Source organism: Ailuropoda melanoleuca, chromosome 9 (assembly GCF_002007445.2).
Source record: "Ailuropoda melanoleuca isolate Jingjing chromosome 9, ASM200744v2, whole genome shotgun sequence".
NCBI classification, from domain to species: domain Eukaryota; kingdom Metazoa; phylum Chordata; class Mammalia; order Carnivora; family Ursidae; genus Ailuropoda; species Ailuropoda melanoleuca.
In genome coordinates, this window is record NC_048226.1 from 93,677,253 (window position 1) to 93,696,791 (window position 19,539).

The 19,539-nt window shown below is 46.1% G+C and overlaps 1 protein-coding gene across 1 annotated transcript in view; it reads right to left on the minus strand.

Annotated features, from left to right (window-relative positions):
- The window catches only part of ADCY8 (adenylate cyclase 8), a 266,226-nt gene that overhangs the window by 166,403 nt on the left and 80,284 nt on the right, over positions 1-19,539 (minus strand). The window contains exons 3-4 of the mRNA XM_002917618.3: positions 15,408-15,538; positions 5,385-5,496 (exon numbers count right to left, since the gene is read on the minus strand). Coding sequence (XP_002917664.2) covers positions 5,385-5,496; positions 15,408-15,538 — 243 coding nt within the window. The remainder of the gene's footprint in view (positions 1-5,384; positions 5,497-15,407; positions 15,539-19,539) is intronic.

Consider the following 19,539-nt stretch of genomic DNA (forward strand, 5'->3'; position numbering starts at 1 on the left):
TTTTTTTACCAGAAACTGCTTCAGAAAGTTTATATTAAGGAAGCAGGTTGCTTTGGAAAAAAGATACTGAAAAAGAAAGTTAAAGTAGGGTGAGGGTCTTCTTGCAAATTTTATTGGGTGAGTCTTAATATAATCCTTTCCTTCCCTTCTCCATGGCTGTGATACAGTATCGTAATTTTGGAAGTTTATGAAATCGTGTCGATCATAGATGATAATGAGGTGATAAATGCACCAAATTATCAAAGGTGGTTATGTTGTTGGGGAGGGATAGGATTACAGGGATGTGCACTTGCTCGAGACCTTTGATGTTTGAATTGTACATAATGAGTAAGTAAGGCTTTAGTAATCAGGAAAAAGTCAACAAAAAGTGAAGACTGTGGGACGCCTGGGTGGCTCAGTCCATTGAGCATCTGCCTTTGGCTCAGATCATGTTCCCAGGGTCCTGGGATCAAGTCCGGGATCTGGCTCCTTGCTCAGCAGGGAACCTGCTTCTCCCTCAGCCTCTCCCCTGCCTTTGCTCTCTCTCTGACAAATAAATAAAATAAAATCTTTTTAAAAAGTGACTCTCAGAACAAATACATTATGTATTATTGAAAAAGTTGTATTAGAAATCATGACAATTTTATAAGATTCTATCTAATTGTAATTACACAAGTGACATGAATAGATCGTCCTAGTAGATAAATCCCCCTGGGCAGTCCCTCCTCCTCAGACACAGGGCCACCTGGGAGCCTGGCTCCCTCCCCCTCCTCAGAGGCTGCTGTGTATCCACAAGCACATTACATGTTTATATATATGTACTATTTTTCATGCTCTGCAGCCATCTCACATCCTTAGCCATATTATCCCATGTTTATGGATCTGAGACATGCTTTTTTTCAGGCAAAACAGGTCTTGAATTTCTATGTCAGTACAGAAATGGCTAGTTCATTCTTTTTAATCTGCTCATTCACTGCATAGTGTTGGATTTATTCCTTCCAGCAAAAATTGAAGTTGCTTCCAGCTCGTCCGCAATTTAAAATAAGGTTTAAGATGCAATCAAGTCAACTGCGTGTAACGGTAAATATGTTCTATGTTTTACAATTTTAAAGCTTTCATCACAGTATGCAAATTCTTTCTTCTGAATATGGATGGGGGAGTAGTAGGCAGATAATATTTTTTAAAAAGATCAAAGACAAAGTTACCAAGGGCACTATCAAGGGTTAAAAAACAAAAACAAACACAAAAGCTCCACTCCAAGCAATCTGAACCACAAGGGCACTCAGGAGTTCAATCAAACTAAGAGGAACTTTAAGAGGAAGCTTTGAAGTTTCCTGCATTTCAATAATGCAGTAGAGAAACAGGTACAGGGTGTGAAATTCACATGCAAGGTGAGTTCTCTCCCATATATAATGTAAACAAAATCTACAGCCAAAAATCATGGTGAGGCAGATAGAGAATCCTTATAAAGCCACAGAATTTTGATGCTAAAAAATGCAAAAAGGGTCAACTCTAAAAGCCTTTTATACAGAAGCAGAGTTTGACCCAGTTGGCTAAGCAACTGGCCTGGCCCACAGCTGGGGGCAAAAAACACTGAAAGTAGCTTTTCTCATTTCAAGGTGCATAGAATTGTTTTCATTGGCATGTTTCTCAAACTTTTCTAGGGAGGTCTCTGAGAGTAGTAGAGACTGATGCGCCTGGGGTGGGGGTCAGAGCTACAGAGTGCTCACGGGTGCTGAGTAATTACTTGGAGACAGACTCTAGGTTAAGAGACATTTTAAGTTGTTTTTTTTTTTCCCCATTTATCCTCCACTGCAAGTGTGATAGAAAACGGAGCTGCTGAGAAGGATTTGCCCAGGGACCTCCAAGTACAGCCCACACCTGAAGTCCCATGAATCTAACCCTTCAAGCTGCCTGCACGGGCGGCAACACACCTGCCAATGTCCTGAGTTCTGTCTCCTGACATGCCTGTGGCTTTGCTTGCTGGTCAAGAGCCAGCACCGGTGGGGCACCTGGGTGGCTCAGTTGGTTAAGTGTGTGCCTTCGGCTCAGTCATGATCCCAGGGTCCTGGCATCCAGGCCCACATTGGGATCCCTGCTCAGTGGGGAGGACTGCTTCTCCCTCTCCCTCTGCTCCTACTTGTGCTCTCTCTCCCTCTCAAATAAATAAATTAAATTTAAAAAAAAAAAAGAGCAAGCCCCTGGCCCAGTGGCCTGAATCGCAGATATACCCACCTACCAGTCGTTCTAGGAAGATTACTTCTTTGAGCCTCAGTCACTATCTATCTATCTATCTATCTATCATCTATCTATCTATCTATCTATCTATCTACCTATAACCCATATATACGCTATATATAACCTATCTCGTAGGTCTGTTGCGAGAACTGAATTAGGGAATTCAGGGCAAACACCCAGAACAGCAAATAACATACACCAGGGAGTTGAGGAATGTTCAATGATCTTATCAAAATAAATAATAATTTTACTCCACCATGGATCTGTGCTTCATTTGTTATTTTTTTCTCCGCAAAAAGTTTTTCTTAGAATTTCGGAAAGATGGACAATAGCTTCTTGCACCCGCTGGTGACTGAGGGGCTGTGTAACCCGTGCCCTCCCCCCCGCCCGCCCCCGCCACAACCTGTGTGTAAGGTAATGGGGGGGGGAAGGCCCGGTTACGGGACAAAGTTCACATCCCCTAAAGAGTTGCAGCGTGCCCTTCAAACCTGCCTCTGCTTCCTCTCCAAGCTCCTTTCTCACTACAGCGTCCCTGCCCTTGATGCTCTAATAATCTTGAGCTTCTTCTTTTTCTTTTTAAGATTTTATTTATTATTTCAGAGAGTAAGGTTGCACATGTGCAAAGGTGGGGGGAGCGGGAGAAGCAGACTCCCCACTGAGCAGAGAGCCGGGCACGGGGCTCGATCCCAGGACCCTGGGATCACGACCTAAGCCAAACGCAGAGTCTTATTAACCCACCGAGCCAGCCAAGTTCTCCAATCTTTAGCTTCTTATAGCTCCCCAAACAAGCAGCACGTTCTTGCATTTTCACTTTCCTGCGTGCACACCACAGCTCAGCCTAGAAGGTATTTTTCTTTGTTTTGGTCTAATCTGATACCAGGAAAGCTTCTGCTCTTCCTCAAGACCCAGCCTGCACACAGCCTCTTCTCTGGGTGCCACCAAAACACCACCATCGCCACCCCCCCAAGCACCAGCTGCTCCTTCCTTCCTCCACCAGGACTTCCGTGCCTATTATTGCTTGAACCCACGCTGTCCTGCAATTCTTAGGTATTTGCTCTCCCTCCACCAGACGTGAGCTTCCTGAGGGCGGGGACTGGTTTTGTCTCACCAGAGTCTTGCAGGGTACCTAGCCATAAATGTTGGTTGAACAACTTGGGTTAAATTTTACTTAGCAACCCCGTCCCTGAGTCAGTGGAGTTTACCGTGACACTAAAAATTGACCCCGGTCACATCTGTTGGTTTTTCCTGGAGGGCCATTCTTGGTCATCTGAGGTCTTTGAACAGAAATATTCAGAACTGTAGTATGAAGTACGGGAACTACTGGAACTGGCACCAAGCCCCAAAGGGGCAACAGTAAAAAGAAGCGGCATACAATCTTCCCCAGCTCCAAATTCCCAGCCCTTCAGGTAACCCCAACCCTTCTCCAGGGGCTGGGATGTGGAGCGTGAGGGGTTGGGCTCGGTTTGCCCCTCGTCCTCTGCCATGTCAAGTCTCCTATTTACAGCTGGCCATTGGCTACAGGGTACAAGGCGGCTCCCTGGCAGGGTAGCATCTTTATCTTTGTACTGCCCTTGGCATAAAATGACCTTCCCTGCCAGGGACACCTGGGTGGTACAGTCGGTTAAGCGTCCAGTTCTTGCTTCGGCTCAGGTCGTGATCTCAGGGTCCTGGGATTAAGCCCCATGTCGGGCTCTGCGCTCAGCTTGGAGTCTGCTTGAGATTCTCTCTCTCCCTCTGCCCCTCCCCCTCATGCTCTGAAATAAATAAATAGATCTTTAAAAAAAATGACTGTCCCTGTCTTCTTCACTTTGCTAATTGGTGTATAATTGATAAACAATAAAGCTGGCTATTTGGATAAAGGCTACAGTCCTGCTCACACGTGGAGAGCTATGTCACTCACCAAGTCACTGCACCCTGTGCTTCTGTGCAATCAATCCTTTCTGTCCACCTCCAACTCCTGGTCACAATTTATCTCGTTTCTGTCCTTAGAGTTTTGCCTTTTCTAGAATGTCTTATGAATGGAATCATAAAGTTTCTAGGCTTTTCGGTCTGGCTTCTTTCACGTGGCATATTGCTTTGAAGACTCACGGATACTGCTGCGTGTGTCTCAGTGGGTTACTCCTTTTCATTGCTGAATAGTATTCTACAGTATTTGTTTTCCCATTTTTAAGACTCAGTCCAAGAATCACTTTCTCTGGAAAGTCTTCTCTGATGCAGGGATTATGTGCCGAGTCTGCCTTCCCACAGCATTCCAGACTCACCCTCATCATACACACAACACATTGTGCGTTGATCACTTATTGATGTGTCCCTGGCTAGACTTAATTCTAGGAAGGATGAAGTGCGTTTCTGTTATTCCCACACATAGCACGGTCACAACACCAAGCAGGTACTCAGAAGCAAGTATGAATGGCTCTCGTTGGAGGGAGGCAGCCTTAAATTCAGACACTTGGACGCTCTGAAAAATGAACTCCCACTTGATGTGGTTGCTTGGGCTTCTGTGAAGAGCCCTGTGAAGTTGGCACTGATAGACACACTGTACAAAGAAGAAATTAAGGCATGCCTGTTTGAACCCAAAGCCCACTCTAAAGGACAGCGTGACAAAGATATTCTTCCGCAACTTGAATGGCTTAGGACTAGGACTAGGAACATGTGTTCTGATAGCAAACAGCTATCTCCTGTAGCCTGTTCTTTCAAGCTAACAAGCAAAGGTGTTAGGTTAGGTTAGGTCAAACAAAATGGCGGTCCAGTGGATCACCAGCTCTTAAGAACAGGCTAATTGGTTTCAGATGGCTGGAGTTGGCTGGGAAGCCGCAGGCAGCCATCACTGCCTGAACCAAACTGAGGCTTCAGCTGGATGACACCTGGCCACACGCAGGGGGAAAAGATGGGGTGAGGGGGCAGAAAACAGATAAAAAGGGCTTTGGCTTACCTGATACTCAACCGGCTATCTCTCGATTGGGAAAATTAATCTGACAAACCTCCCATCCAAGATCTGTAAATAACTAACATTGGTCCCCAGAAGGTGCAGGGCTCGGGGGTCCACGCCAGAGAAGAAGAAGCAAGACAGGAGATATTGGTGATGAAGCCCGAGTCCTCCTCTCCCTAATTCCACATGCAGTCCCTCACCCCCACAAAAAACTACAAGGGAATTATATTCAACTCACATGGGCCAGTCGATCAAATCTGGCAAAGAGCTCGTTGAGCATCCGGACCAGCTCCTGGGCAGACAAGGTTGTTGAGAGGTTGGTAAATCCTTTAACATCTGCAAAAAGAATACTAGACAACAGGGGAGGGACAGGGTGGGGAGAAAGTATATTAATATTTTACTCCATCCTAGAAGACATCAACACCATCCAAATAACTCAACCGTGATCTGAGATTCTAGCTCTCCCTGTCAGGAGAGTCAAGAAGAACATGTCAGTATTTAACAAATATGTCAGCAGACAGAGTCCACCCAGGGGTTCGGGAAGGACAAGGGGGCAACGGAAAGCCCTTCTTCCTGTGCAGGACTGTGGAGTGTGGGCAATGCAAATAACCCCAAAGGCAATGTGTCACTATGAATGGATCAATTTGTTGTGGAAATCAAAATGAAGCTTTATGAATTACCTTTCTATTTTCACAATGAACAACAATGCAGATGCCATGAACACAGCGTGAAACAAACACAGGAGGGACAAAGAATTAAAAAAAAATCTCATTATCTGCAGCAAATGACATACCTAAGCTTGCAGGCAAATAGAGTATGGCATTTTTCAAAAATTAGGGGAATAGGAAGCCGAGCTGGGAGACCTCAGGCAGAATAGTTCTTTGCCCAAAACTCTCATACCGACTAAGGATTTAAGTGAGGTCAGGTCTTGGCTCTGCATATGTTTGGCATAAGGGACTAGGAAAGTAAGGGAAGGGGGTAGTCCTTGAAAGCCTTCTGAAAGCAAGGTACTGAATGAACACTGTCTTAGTTCATGCACCCAGTTACTCTGCGGGGTTGCCACTCCACTGCGAAGATGAGCAAACTGAGACTTGGAGAGGCAAGGAGACTCGCCTAACTGTTCCCTCATAGCACGTGGCAGAGTTGGGGCTGTCCACCTGCACTGTAGGACGCTGTCCCATCCCTCCTCACCACACCAGCTCAGGGACCCAGGGGGGAGCAGAGGCCCCTCTGTGTGGAGCAAAAGGAAGCCTCGTGCCCTGTTGGTGGGAATGCCAATTGGTGCAGCTACCGTGGAAAACAGTATGGAGTCCTCAAAATTTACATGATCCAGTAACTCCACTACTGATTATTTATCCAAAGAATATGAAAACGTTGATTTGAAAAAAGTATATAGACCCTTATGTTTATTGCAGTATTATTTACAATAGCCAAATTATGGAAGCAGCCCCAGTGTATATCAATCGATGACTGGATAAAGAAGACGTGGTCTATATATGCAATAAAACATTATTCAGCCTTTAAAAAGAGTGAAATCTTGCCATTGGGAGCGACATGGATGGAACTAGAAAGTATAATGCTAAGTGAAATAAGTCAGTCAGAGAAAGACCAATATCATATGATCTCACTCACATGTGGAATTAAAGAAACAAAAAAATGAGCAAAGGGGAAAAAGGGAGAGAGACACACCAAGAAACAGACTCTTCATTATAGAGAACAAACTGAGGGTCACCCAAGGGGAGGTGGGTGAGGGATGGGTGAAATAGGTGAAGGGGATTAAGAGTGCGTTTCTTGGTTTTTGTTTTGTTTTGTTTTGTTTTGGTTTTGGTTTTTTTGTTTTAAAGATTTTATTTAACCATTTGACAGAGAGAGAGACAGCCAGCGAGAGAGGGAACACAAACAGGGGGAGTGGGAGAGGAAGAGGCAGGCGCCCAGCAGAGGAGCCTGATGTGGGGCTCGATCCCAGAACACTGGGGTCACGCCCTGAGCCGAAGGCAGACACTTAATGACTGAGCCACCCAGGCGCCCCAAGAGTGCATTTTTTGTGATGAGCACTGAATCATGTATGGAATTGTTGAATCACTACATTGTACACCTGAAACTAATACAACCTGTGTGTTAACTATATTGGAATTAAAATTGAAAAAAGAAAAAGACCATAAAAAAGAGCAAAGGCACTTTTCATGTTGTATCATTTTTGAAGCTAGGATACCATCTTAGCAGGGTGTCCAACTTTTCATTTTTATTTTCCTTACTGTTGTATAAAATAATGGTGAGTCTTACAATCAGTGTAACTTAGTTTTAATGCAATAGGTTAATTAGCCAGAAGACACTGTGGAATGTGTGGTGACTTACAGTTGTTACCCTCAGTATTCAGGGGTTCTTAAATTTGTCTCCATTACAAACACTTTTAAGAATCTGATAGAGGGGGGGCGCCTGGGTGGCACAGAGGTTAAGCGTCTGCCTTTGGCTCAGGGCGTGATCCCGGCGTTCTGGGATCGAGCCCCACGTCAGGCTCCTCTGATGAGCCTGCCTCTTCCTCTCCCACTCCCCCTGCTTGTGTTCCCCTCTCTTGCTAGCTGTCTCTATCTCTGTCAAATAAATAAATAAAATCTTAAAAAAAAAAAAAAGGAATCTGATAGAGGGGGTCGCCTGGGTGGCTCAGTCATTAGCGTCTGCCTTCGGCTCAGGTCATGATCCTGGGGTCCTGGGATCAAGCCCCGCATCAGGCTCCCTGCTCCGCTGGGAGCCTGCTTCTTCCTCTCCCACTCCCCCTGCTTGTGTTCCCTCTCTCGCTGGCTGTCTCTCTCTGTCAAATAAATAAATAAAATCTTCAAAAAAAATAAAAAATAAAATTAATTAACTAAAAAAAAGAATCTGATAGAAGTTGTGAATTCTCTCTCCTAAAAATGCACAAGTATTCACAGTTTTGCATTTCAAGGTATCTGCATCTTCCCTGAAGCCAAACCATGGACTCATTTAGAATCCTCAGGCCCCAGTTGTTTATTTTTTAAATCTATTGTTTGAATTAATTATTTAATGCCTTGATTATTTTAGCAAATATTTGTGCATCTACCATATGTCTAGCTACACATTGTGCTAGGAAGTTGGATTAAATGATAAAAAAGATGCAGTGTGTGTCCTCAAGATGCTTGCGGTGTAGGGACTCAGGACGGCCAAACAAGGAGAAAGACAGGAACAACACAGGAGATGAATACAGTGGCCCCTCCTTATCCCGGGATGGTAAGGTCTGCGGGCGGGGGGGGGATCCATTCAAAGACCCCCAGGGATGCCTGAAGCTGCAGATAGTACTGAACACTATAGAGACTAGTTTTTCCCCCCTATGTGTGCACACCTATGATAGAGTTTAATTTCTAAATTAGGCACAGCAAGAGATTAACAACAACAGTAAGACAACAGAATAGTTGTAGCAATACACTGTACCAAAAGTTATGTGAATGTGGTCTCTCTCTCAAAACATCTGTATCCACTGTTGTGATGAGAGATGATAAAATGCCTCCGTAACGAGATGAAGTGAGGGGGGAATGATGGAATGACGCTGGCACCGTGCTCCAGTGTGAGGCTGCTGTTTACCTTGTGAAGCTAAGTCAGAGGAGAGTATCTGCTTCTGGACTGCAGCTAACTGTGGGAAACCGAAACCGTGGATAACGGGGTGGGGGCGACTGCTGTACTTTGACAGAAAGACACGTGGGGGGATGACCATGTACAGGGGATCAGGAGTTTCCCAATGCAGCAAAGTGTCAGCTGAGTTTTGAAGGACCCCTGTGACTAGACAGAAGGTAAAGCGAGTAAGTTGGACAGTCTGAGCAGTGCAATCGTCACCTGTTAGGGTCTGGAGGAAGTGGGACAAAGGTACAGCAGCTCTGCAAGAATTCAAGGGCAGCTGGTCAGAGGGTAGCACGTCAGAGGTAGCACCGAGCAATGGGGTGGGGAAAAGAAGAGGGAAGAGAGAGAGAGTGTGTGTGAGTTAGAGATGTGTGGCAGGGCATTGTTGAAAATGGGGTGGTAAGCCAGGTGCAAGAACACAGACATCGTCATGAAAGTGATGGAAAGCTAGTGAAGGGGTTTAAGCATGGGTGTGATGACTTTAAGTTTTGAATATATACAGTTTCCCCTGGGTAAGTCACTACATGGTCACTGTCCTGTATGGCGTTCCTAGGGCACAGCATTTGCCAAATGCACAGGACCAAGTGCATAGGATTGGAGTCTAGACAGATCAGAGTTCAGAGCCCAGCTCACCACTTACAAATACCAGAACTTTGGGTAACTTCCTGCACTTCCCTAAGCCTACAGCAAGCTGGAGATAATGACGGCACTTGCCTCGTTGGTGGGTAGCAAGTGCTCACTCAGTGCCTGGCATAGGAGGGGCTCCATAAGTGTGTTAGACCTTTTTATGATTTTATAAAAATGTTCCAGAATTGAATGATTGCAGTAAGAGATAATGAAAGAAGAGAAGTTAGAGAGGTTAACGGAGGAGAAAGTATGAGCAGTAATTCGATCATTTGTTACCTGCAGCTGAAAGCTGTTGACACAAATGGGAATAAGAGGAGCAGGTATATTCACAGAGTATCTACTGGGGACTGTCCTACGTGCCACATGAATTAACCCGTTGGCTCCTCATAACAATTCATGAGATAGGACCTACTGTGACCATCTCCATTTTACAGATAAGGACACTGAGACCTGAGTAACTTGCCCATGGACATGAAAAGCTGGCATCTGAGCCAGGTAGCCCAGCTCTGGAATCTATACTCATTATCACTCTGGTATGCTACCTCTGAAGTAAGGATGGTCATTGCCCAGGCAGGTGGAAGTGGAAGGGCCCATAGATCATCTAGGCCAACCCACTCAATAGATCCATTCACACAAAACTATTAATATCTATCTGTCTATTCCAAAATGGTTCATTCATTCATTCAGCAACTAAAGAATGGCATGCCTACTTGTGCCAGGCGGTGGAATGATGGTGGTGAGCAGAAAGAACGATCGCAGCCCTGATGGGGCTGTTGAAAGAAGCCTATTGAAAGAAGAAATGGATTTGCAGAGATCAAAGGCCAAAAAGACGTGCTCAGTGTTCTAATATCATCCAAATTTCTTGTGGTCTTCCGAACGCACTACCTCATGCACCAGTGTAGGAACGTAATGTACGCGCTCCCTGGCATAGCTCTCTTTCCTGTTGCTACTCTTAAACTCCTACTCGTCCTTTAAGCACCCACTCTTAGGTAGAAACCCTGCTTTTATAGAGAATTCCCCAAGCACAACCAGTCATTCCTACTCCAGCCTCCTACCCAGCCTGCGGGCCCTTCTGCCATGGCACCTAACACTTGACAACACAATCACTGAAGACTAAATGTGCTCCATCTACTAACTAAAAGACAGGAGGAAAGTCACCTCTGTATCCCAACTGCCTAGCACACGTTGGCCCCATGACATGCTTCCTAAACTCGATCAACAGAAGTCTGCAGAATGAAGTCTACTTTTTTTCTCAGAGTGTGGTCATGGCCACCATTGGCATCTCCTGGGATCTGGTTAGAAATGCAGAGCCTCAAGCCCTACCCCAGACCCACTGGATCAGAATCTGCTTTAAAAGGAGCCCCTAGGGATTCGCACGCACCTTCAAGATGGAGGAGCACCTGGGTAATCTTAGTCACACGATGACAGTTTGTTGACTTCGAGTCGAGAACAGAAAGCAGGGCCCTGGTCCTCTCTGCCCATGCTACTCATTGCTCATTCTACTACCCCTAAATGGTGTGTGCCAGCTCAGGTCTCCTGATTCTAGGTATGAACTTGGAACCTTCCATGATAATCACCTTGGAGTGTATTCATTTTAGAATGTACTGAAGGGGCCATGTTAATTTTCAAATCTAATTTGCTTATATAAGTTGTTTATTTGGCTAAAAATAAGTGTTGTTACCTAATAGTCACTATGCAAATAGACTTCAAGAAAGCTTTCACACAGTTCCTAACCAGGAACATGGGCCCTGGGTAGATTCTTCTAACTGTGTGTCCTTGGGAAGTTTATTTAACCTCTCTGAGCTTCCATTTTCTTGATAATAAAGAAGAGATCACTGGAGCAAGGCTGCGCCATTTTCTACAAGTAGGTAACTTTTAAATCACAACATAGTCCTCTCTAAGTGGAGGGTACGTAACTCCTTGGGGAAATTTTGGGGAATCTGAGAATGTTTAATAGAGTGCCATTCTTCATAATGCCATTTCTGTCTCACAAACCAACAGGTTCTCTCGGCCCATTCAGTTGCATTTTACTCTGGTCTACATGGCCAGTGTGATGGTCGCTGGAAAGAACAGCCAGCCCAGAAAACGGGTAGACTGAGTAAGCCTCTAAAATTGAGGCTTACTGATCCCTGACGAAGGTTCACTGAACTGTCTACCCTAACACTGAGAGAGGTAAAGACAAATCTGCCTCCTGAGGAGACCCAAACAAAGTGCACCACAAATGTGCCGATGTACATGGCACGAGGGAAAGGGAGCTTTGGGAGGGAAGCTAACCATCCCCCAAATCCACGTTCCCCTGTCACTAGGAAAGGGTGCTGAGCTGGGGACTCTGTTTTCCTCTCGTGTCTGGGAAGCACCATGCAATCATGGGTCTCATCAATGGAATCTGTACAGAAGTGATACATGTCATCTCTGGCCAAGGTGGTGAAGAAGCAGGTGTGCCTATTCTACCCTTTTTTCTCTAAGAGCTGAATGTCAAAAATTCTGAGGCTCAGGGGAGGGCACGGATATAAAGCTCAGAGGCCTTTGTCCCCAAGTCACCTGCCGACCGGGAGCATCAACAGTGGGCAGTTGTGTGAAAAAATGTTATTGAATTTAAATCAATGCAATTGGGAAGTGATTTGTTAGGCCAGACAGTATTACCCTGAATAATGTAAGCATCTTAAATATATGGGAAAAAATAGGAGAAATAAATAGAATGGGGCCGGGGGGAATAGAAGCCCAAAAGGCTTCCAGTGAAACATTAAGCGGCCAAGTCGGTCTCCAGAGAGAATCCAGGGAAGTCTCAAATGCACAGAGCTAAAATCGACATGAGAACCCAAACTGTCTGTCCATTGCAAACAGTGCAGTTTTTGGATTAGGAAAATGAGGCCCCAAAAGATGAAACTGATGCAGCCAAAGTCTAGCAGGAGATGTGGCTCAGAGAATGTGTTCTGGAATGAGAAGCTTAATCCACCGGCTCCCGGTTCCCCGGGCACAGGAAGGGCCCTGCGCATGGCTTACCAAACCCTGTACCGACACATGTACGCCTTTGTACACAACAGGAGGCCAAGAATCTTAGGAAATACAATCAAGAGTCAGACATTTACAGCAGACTGTTTTTAGGGAAGGGTCACAAAACGACAAACGACAATATAAGCAACAGAGAAGAAAGAATGAATTAGGAGGGCTGCCCTGAAGAGACAGACACAGGATTGGAAAAAACTTTAAAAATGTTCCCTGCACTGCAGTGGGTGTGCTCTGGGGGCTGGGGAACAGGGCAGAGCCGCCGGTCTGGCTTTGTTCTCAGACACGGGCTAAGGACCATCCTCCTCTGCTTTTCTCATCTCTGGTCTTATTTTAGCAACTAGCAGCCTTGCAGTGGGCTGGAGGGACCCCACTGCCCCTCCCAGAGTTCATCTTCCCAATACCAGAGGGAGCTGTGGGCATCCCCCACCGCCCGCCGCCTCTGTGATGGCCAGAGAGGCCCAATGTGGCAGCAGGTGTCTGCAGACCCTTCTCCTGCTGGGAACAGCTTCCTTGCTGCAGGCTGAGGCCGCTGGGAAATGCAGGGCAGCAAACCCAACTCTAACTCCGTGCGGCGTGCACTTCTATAAGAGGGTCCATCTCCAGCTTAAGAGCTCCGTTTAACAGTTTAAAATAAATGGGTGAGGTGGAGAGGGCAGAAATCACTTTAGTTGTTCTCGACTAAGGGAAGCACTGAAAACAGATCAGTTCAGAAAGAAAGCCAAACATGTCATTTATTGAACTTAAGGCTCCTAAGTATGTTGGTGTGGGTGTGCAGGCTTGTTTATTTTTTTCTTTATTAAGGGTAATTACTCTACCCCCACCATCACTTTCTCCAAGAACTTCATAATATTCTTTTCATATATATATATATATAGTATAATAATGATAATCATCAATATCAGATAATAATAATCATATATACATAATATGTATGTTATATATATAATGTATATTTTATCTATTATATAGAGGTACAGATATAGACAGACAGATCTCACTGTTCAGCCTTCACTCGTACTAATCCCCTGGTTTAGGATTCCTTTTCTTTGACTTTGTTCGCTAAGCTGACTCAATTTCCAATAAGGCAAATAAGAATCACCTCTTTTAGGAAGGTTTCTCTCATCGCCCCCACCCCACCCCCTCGCTCTAGGTCTTCCTCTTTTTATGATCCACTTGCACCCTTTGCTTACTTTAAAAATAGAATCCCACACTGTATAATAATTAGAGATACTTCCCTGAGCCTGTTGTCTATAACTGGCATTGATGGGTTCTCATTATCGATGGGGCCAATTCATGGATCTGGGGAGTATCTATTATGGGAGTGGCTATTTGGCAAAAGGGTGCTTTGCAAACCCAGGCGTCTAAGCCAGTGTAGCTCTATTCTTGGACAAAACTCTGATAATGACCTCCATGGACACGGCCGCTGGGTTAGAACCATGCTTTCTGCTGGACTTCCTTTCAAAAGAGTGTCCCAGCATGCCAGGTGAATGCCCAGAGATGCAGGTAAGAGGGAAGAGTTGTTCTTCTCTCTGACCAAAGTCAGGAAGAAAGGAACCAAGAGGGCACATGGGTCAGTTTTAGAGCTGTTTAACATATACTTTTCCCCTACGTTTGGGAATTTTCGCTCTATGATATTTAGTGGGAGGGAGATATAACTCTACTGTACAAGCTGAAAATGTCAGATACCTGCTTTCCAGGCACTTCTGGTGAGTGACTGGGCTAAGCCAATCAGACACATCCACCCCAGGCTTTACCTTGCAATGCAAAGAGGCAGGGGGAGCAGGGAGTGGGGGCAGGGCAGAGGTAGCCACTTAAAAATCCTGGGGGACTGCAGGAGGAACCCAAGAGGTAGCAGCGTCCTCACTGTCCTAGTGCTTGGCTGTCATTCAGGCCCATCTGCTGAGCCTGCCTCTCCATCCTTCCCTAATTACTCTGTGAGCCACTACTCAGCCTTTCTGCAGACTTGTTTTAAATCAACCAGGGTTAGGTTGTTTTGCTTCTAATCAGGAAACTTGTCTGAATCCATCTACACTATGCCCAGTGCTCTACTATATGCTTACCTCTATTCTATGCTTTGTATATATCTTCACTCACGTTGTCTGCATCGACCCTGCAGGGCGGTTATTAAAATGCCCATTTTACAGAGAAGGGCCCTGAGATTCAGCTATGCAAATTGCCTAAGGTCACACACAAGGAAGAAGCAGAATTGGAATTTTAAAGCTGCTTTGCCCCATCAAGGAGCCCCCACCTCTGACTTTTCAGTACACACCATATTGTCCAGGGCAGTGCTGGGCAGAGAGAGCACTGATGGATGGATGGGTGAAGGATGGATGGGTAGGTGGGTGGAAGAGTGGGTGAGCATAAGGGTGGGTAGATGGATGGATGAGTGGGTGGGTGGGTAGTTGGGTGCAAGGGTGGGTAGCTGGATGAATGAGTGAGTGGGTGGGTAATTGGGTGGATGGGTTGGTGGATGGATAGATGAGTAGGTGGGTAGTTGGATGGATGGGTGGATGAGTGGGTGGGTGATTAGTTGGATGGATGGGTGGATGAGGGTGGGTGGGTAGTTGGGTGGTTGGGTGGATGGATGGATGGATGGTTGGCCAAAAATATTTTTACAAAAGAAAAATCAGCTATAACCCTTTTTTATTTTGTTTCAAAGAAAATTATAAGAGAAATAAGAAGAGCTACACAATCACTCCTGAGCTCTCCAGATCACATCTTGCAATTATTTTTTCAATCATAATGTAAAAGGTTTTTGCTTTTCCACTCAAAATATAAAGCCAGGCAAGCCAACATAATTGCATTTCTTTGACATTCCTCTTGAGCCTCAATTTGGAAAGGAACTCTGTGATGAATAATCACTGGTTAATGAATTAATCAATCAAATGAAGAAAGGCTTTGACATTCAGGCAGACAGAAGTCATGGCAGTCGGATGGGAGCAGGCAGGCGCACACCCAGCGCACTCACAGAGCCAGGGGGAGGGTGCGAGGTTCTCACCTGACGTTCTCATAGCGATGGATGTAGATCCGATGGAACTGGTGCTGCAAGTGCTCGTCTTCAACATTGGTCATGTCATTGATCATTTCCAGGACGACAAAGCGGGGGAGCACAGATAGCACGAGACGCTCCTGGAACAAAGCAATGGAGAGGCACAGGCTTGTTAGAATGACCAGCAAGTCTGAGATGGGGTGTGTGTGTGTGTGTGTGTGTGTGTGTGTGTGTGTGCATCACACAGAAGTCTTGGGGCTCTTGGCTGACTTTTTGAGGAACTGCTAACTTCAAGCCATTCTTGAACATGACCAGTATCTACCGAGTACGTGTTACATGCCAGGCACCATGTAGGATGTCAGGTAGCTAGCGGTGATCCAAATGGATGGGGGCCCTACTACTGTGGAGCTTACATTCTAACAGCATTGAATAATACCCACTCAAATGCACCCAGACACATTCACAGAATGTGACAAGTGCCAGGCAAGAACAGGTCACGATCAGAGTATGACATGATTCAAATCAGGTAAGAAGGACCTTTGGGAGGGACTGATGCTTAAGCTGATAGCGGAGAGGCTGGGATGAGCCAGCCCGGTGTAGTGCCAGAAGGAGAGAAGTCCAGGGAGAGGACACAGAAAATGCAAATGTCAAAAGGAAAAAGCACCTTGTGGCTGGAGGTTGGTGACAGAGGAGCGGGTGACAAGCAATGAGGTCACGGGTGTAGACAGTTCTCACATGCCTGTGGAAGATGTGGGCATTTCCTGCCAACTACAGCTGGAAGCCACTGAGTGGTACCCAGCAGAAGAATGACAGAAATGGATTTAATTTTAAAAGCATACCCTGCCTGTGGTTTGGAGAAGGGAATGTGAAGTGGGGACCTAGGGTAGAGGCAGAGAGACCAGCTGGGGAAGCTGCTCAGTGGTCCAGGTGAGAGGTGATGCTGAGCCCAGACCTGGAGGACAAGCTGCCAGCTGAGATGGTAAGAGAAAGAGGGGCTGTGACCCTGGGGATGGCCAGGCTCTGAGTCTGGTGGATGGGGACAGAATGCTACGATTATTGAAACGGGAGACATACAGCAAAGCCAGGGTTAAGAGGCACTAATTCTTAACCAAGAAGAGAGGAAATGAGCACACATGGACCCAGAAGTAGGGACCTAACAATTGACAGCTAATATACTTCCACGGTGATCAACATGGTAGATAAAAAACAAAATCACTAGCTAACGGGCAGCAAGAACTAAATCCTAGAAAGACCTGTGTTGTGGAAACTAAGCAGGAATCTGTCTTCTTTGCTGTCTAATTGGCTACAGTGTGGAAACTGAGCTTGAGACAGGTGAATTCCAATCATCAAAGTTTCTTTTATCTTCATAGTTATTTATGGTTCTTGAGGGTTTTCACCATCTGTTTGCAAAACCCGGAAAACAAGCAGGCACAAATAATTATTGCCATGGAATGGACTGCGTCCAGGAGGGATCAGATTACTTGCATGACCTGCACAGTTCCAAAGTGGCAGCACCAGGAGCCAGCCCTTTATTTACCACCTTATTCTCTGACGGGACCCTTGGGGGTGGGAAATTCCTGGGTTTTGAGGGTGACTGGGGTTTGGACCCTGTCCCCATCACTGATAGTCACCTAGTATTAGATAATCTTGGTCATTTCTGTGCCTTAGTTTCCTAATTTGGCAAATAGCAATAAAATCATCTACTTCCCACGGTTGCTGTGAGCATTCCATGAAATAAAACTTGCTATATAGGCCTGGCATGAATTCCCTCCCTCCTCTCTGCTCTCCTTAACTCTGCTCCCATGCAAAGGGCTTTATCTGTGAAGGGCCCACGGAACTTCAGACAATGAGGCTTCTCCTCTCTTGAAAGCTGTCTCATCGTGGGACTGAGAAGCATGGTTCTTGCAAATGACCCTACATCATGTCCATTTTGTCCTCATTAGTGCTATTTGCCAGCTTCCTAGGTGTCCATGGCCCTTCTCATGCATCGCTGCTGGATGGGAGTAAGAGCTAATCACGGCTTTGAGGGGCACTCAGTGCCTGAAAACAGTAAGTGCTCAATAAATGCTTCCTAAGCAAATGGTGAACACACAGACGGCAGAGACTGTGCCCAGCTCATGCCTGGATCTCCTACCGTGGCCAGCAAAGCCTGTGCACAGCGTGATTTCTTGCTGAATATATTCTTTAAGTGGCAATGTGCACTCCATCCTCTAAGTGTAACATCAATGCTTTTATGGGAGATTTTAAAACTAAATTTTGGGCACCTGGGTGGCTCAGTCAGTTAAGTGTCCACCTTCCGCTCAGGGCATGATTGGGGGTCCTGGGATCGAGTCCCAAGTGGGCTCCCTGTTCAGCTGGGAGTCTACTTCTCCCTCTCCCTCTGCCCCTCCCTCCTGCTCGTGCTCTCTCTCTCTCTCGCTCAAATAAATAAATAAATCTTAAAAAAGAAAAAAACTAAAATTTTAATAGCAAAATTCTCCAGCACCCAGACTCGCCAGCCTCTGTTCAATGGTGCCCCTGGCAACGGCCGCCGCTCCTCCGTTTGTAAAGCAATTTATATAAGACGATGGGAGTTTGCCTGGACTATTTTAAAAGCCCATTTTCAATACTTTTGTTTTCCTCAGATCTGTGCCGTGCTTGAGAAACATCATGCAAGCCCCCGAAAACACAATCCAGCAGAAAATGAGCAAGTCGGCTCCTTAATACAATCCCAACTCCTGCTGGGGCACCACAGCGGACTTCCTGGCTTCGGAGATCAGAAGTACAAGAGTATGTCCTGGAACCAGACTGGGGCCAGGGTGGCCTCTGTGCCCACGTGCGGCACATCCTTTCTCCCCTGGCTGTTTTCCATCTGCAGTGATGTGAAGAGCACCACTGGCTCCTGCCCAGACTGCTGATCATCTCACATAACTTGCTCTATCCACGTCATCCGAACACCTTCAAGGGCATCGGCCGCTACAATAACCCCTGGGGGGACATCCAGGTGAAAAATGGTGAGGGGTTCAGGAGCTTTATCTTATGCAGATGTTTGTCCTCGGGGAGGCAGAGGGAGAGGGAGAAGCAGGCTCCCCTCTGAGTAAGGAGCCTGATGCAGGCCTTGATCCTGGGACCCTGGGATCATGACCTGAGCCGAAGTCAGACGCTTAACTGAGCCACCCAGGCGCCCCGACAGTATCTTATTTTTACTGACCACTCACACGGTAGCACAGCAAATGCCTTGTACCCCCTCTCTGATCAAAACCGCATATTAATCATAAGAGGCAGTAAGTTACAATGTTCATCCCATTTTATGTATGAGGATACTGAGATCCAAAGAGTTTAGGTGAAATCCGGCAGCCCAAGGTCGTGCACTTGGCAAGTGCATGATGAAGACGCAAGCCTATGGTCCCCCCCACCGCCCGCTGGAACTTGGATCATAATTCATCCATTTATTCACTCAGTTACCATGTCAAGGAGAAGGTGCCATGTGACAGGTGCAGTGTGGGGTGTGGAGAATCAGCAGAAAACCAAAACAGGCATGGCACTCGCCTCTGGAGAGCCAGTGTTCTTTCTAGAGTTAATAAACAGATCCTGGAAGGGATGAAGGGGAGTTGAACGGTCAGTGAAGGACTCTGCATGGTGACTGAAGCGGGGAGCTAAAGGGCAGGAGGAGCGGTCCTATAGAAAGCTAGAGAAGGTGTCACAGGCACAGGGGGACACAGCAAGTACTGAGGCTATAGGATACAGTCTCTTTTGAAATTCACTCATTCATTCACTCTACACACGTTTACTGAGATTCTTCTTCTTCTTTTTTTTTTTTTTAAAGATTTTATTTATTTATGTGACAGAGAGACAGCCAGCGAGAGAGGGAACACAAGCAGGGGGAGTGGGAGAGGAAGAAGCAGGCTCCCAGCAGAGGAGCCTGATGTGGGACTCGATCCCGGAACACCGGGATCACGCCCTGAGCCAAAGGCAGACGCTTAATGACTGCGCCACCCAGGTGCCCCAACTGAGATTCTTCTGTAGACAAGTGTGTTAGCTGCTGTGAATATAGGAATGAACAAGCACATGTGATCCTGAATTCCATGGGGGGCTTACAGGATCCATCTCAGAGATGACAGGCTCAAGAAGTCAAGACTCAGAGCCAGGCACAGAGCAAGTG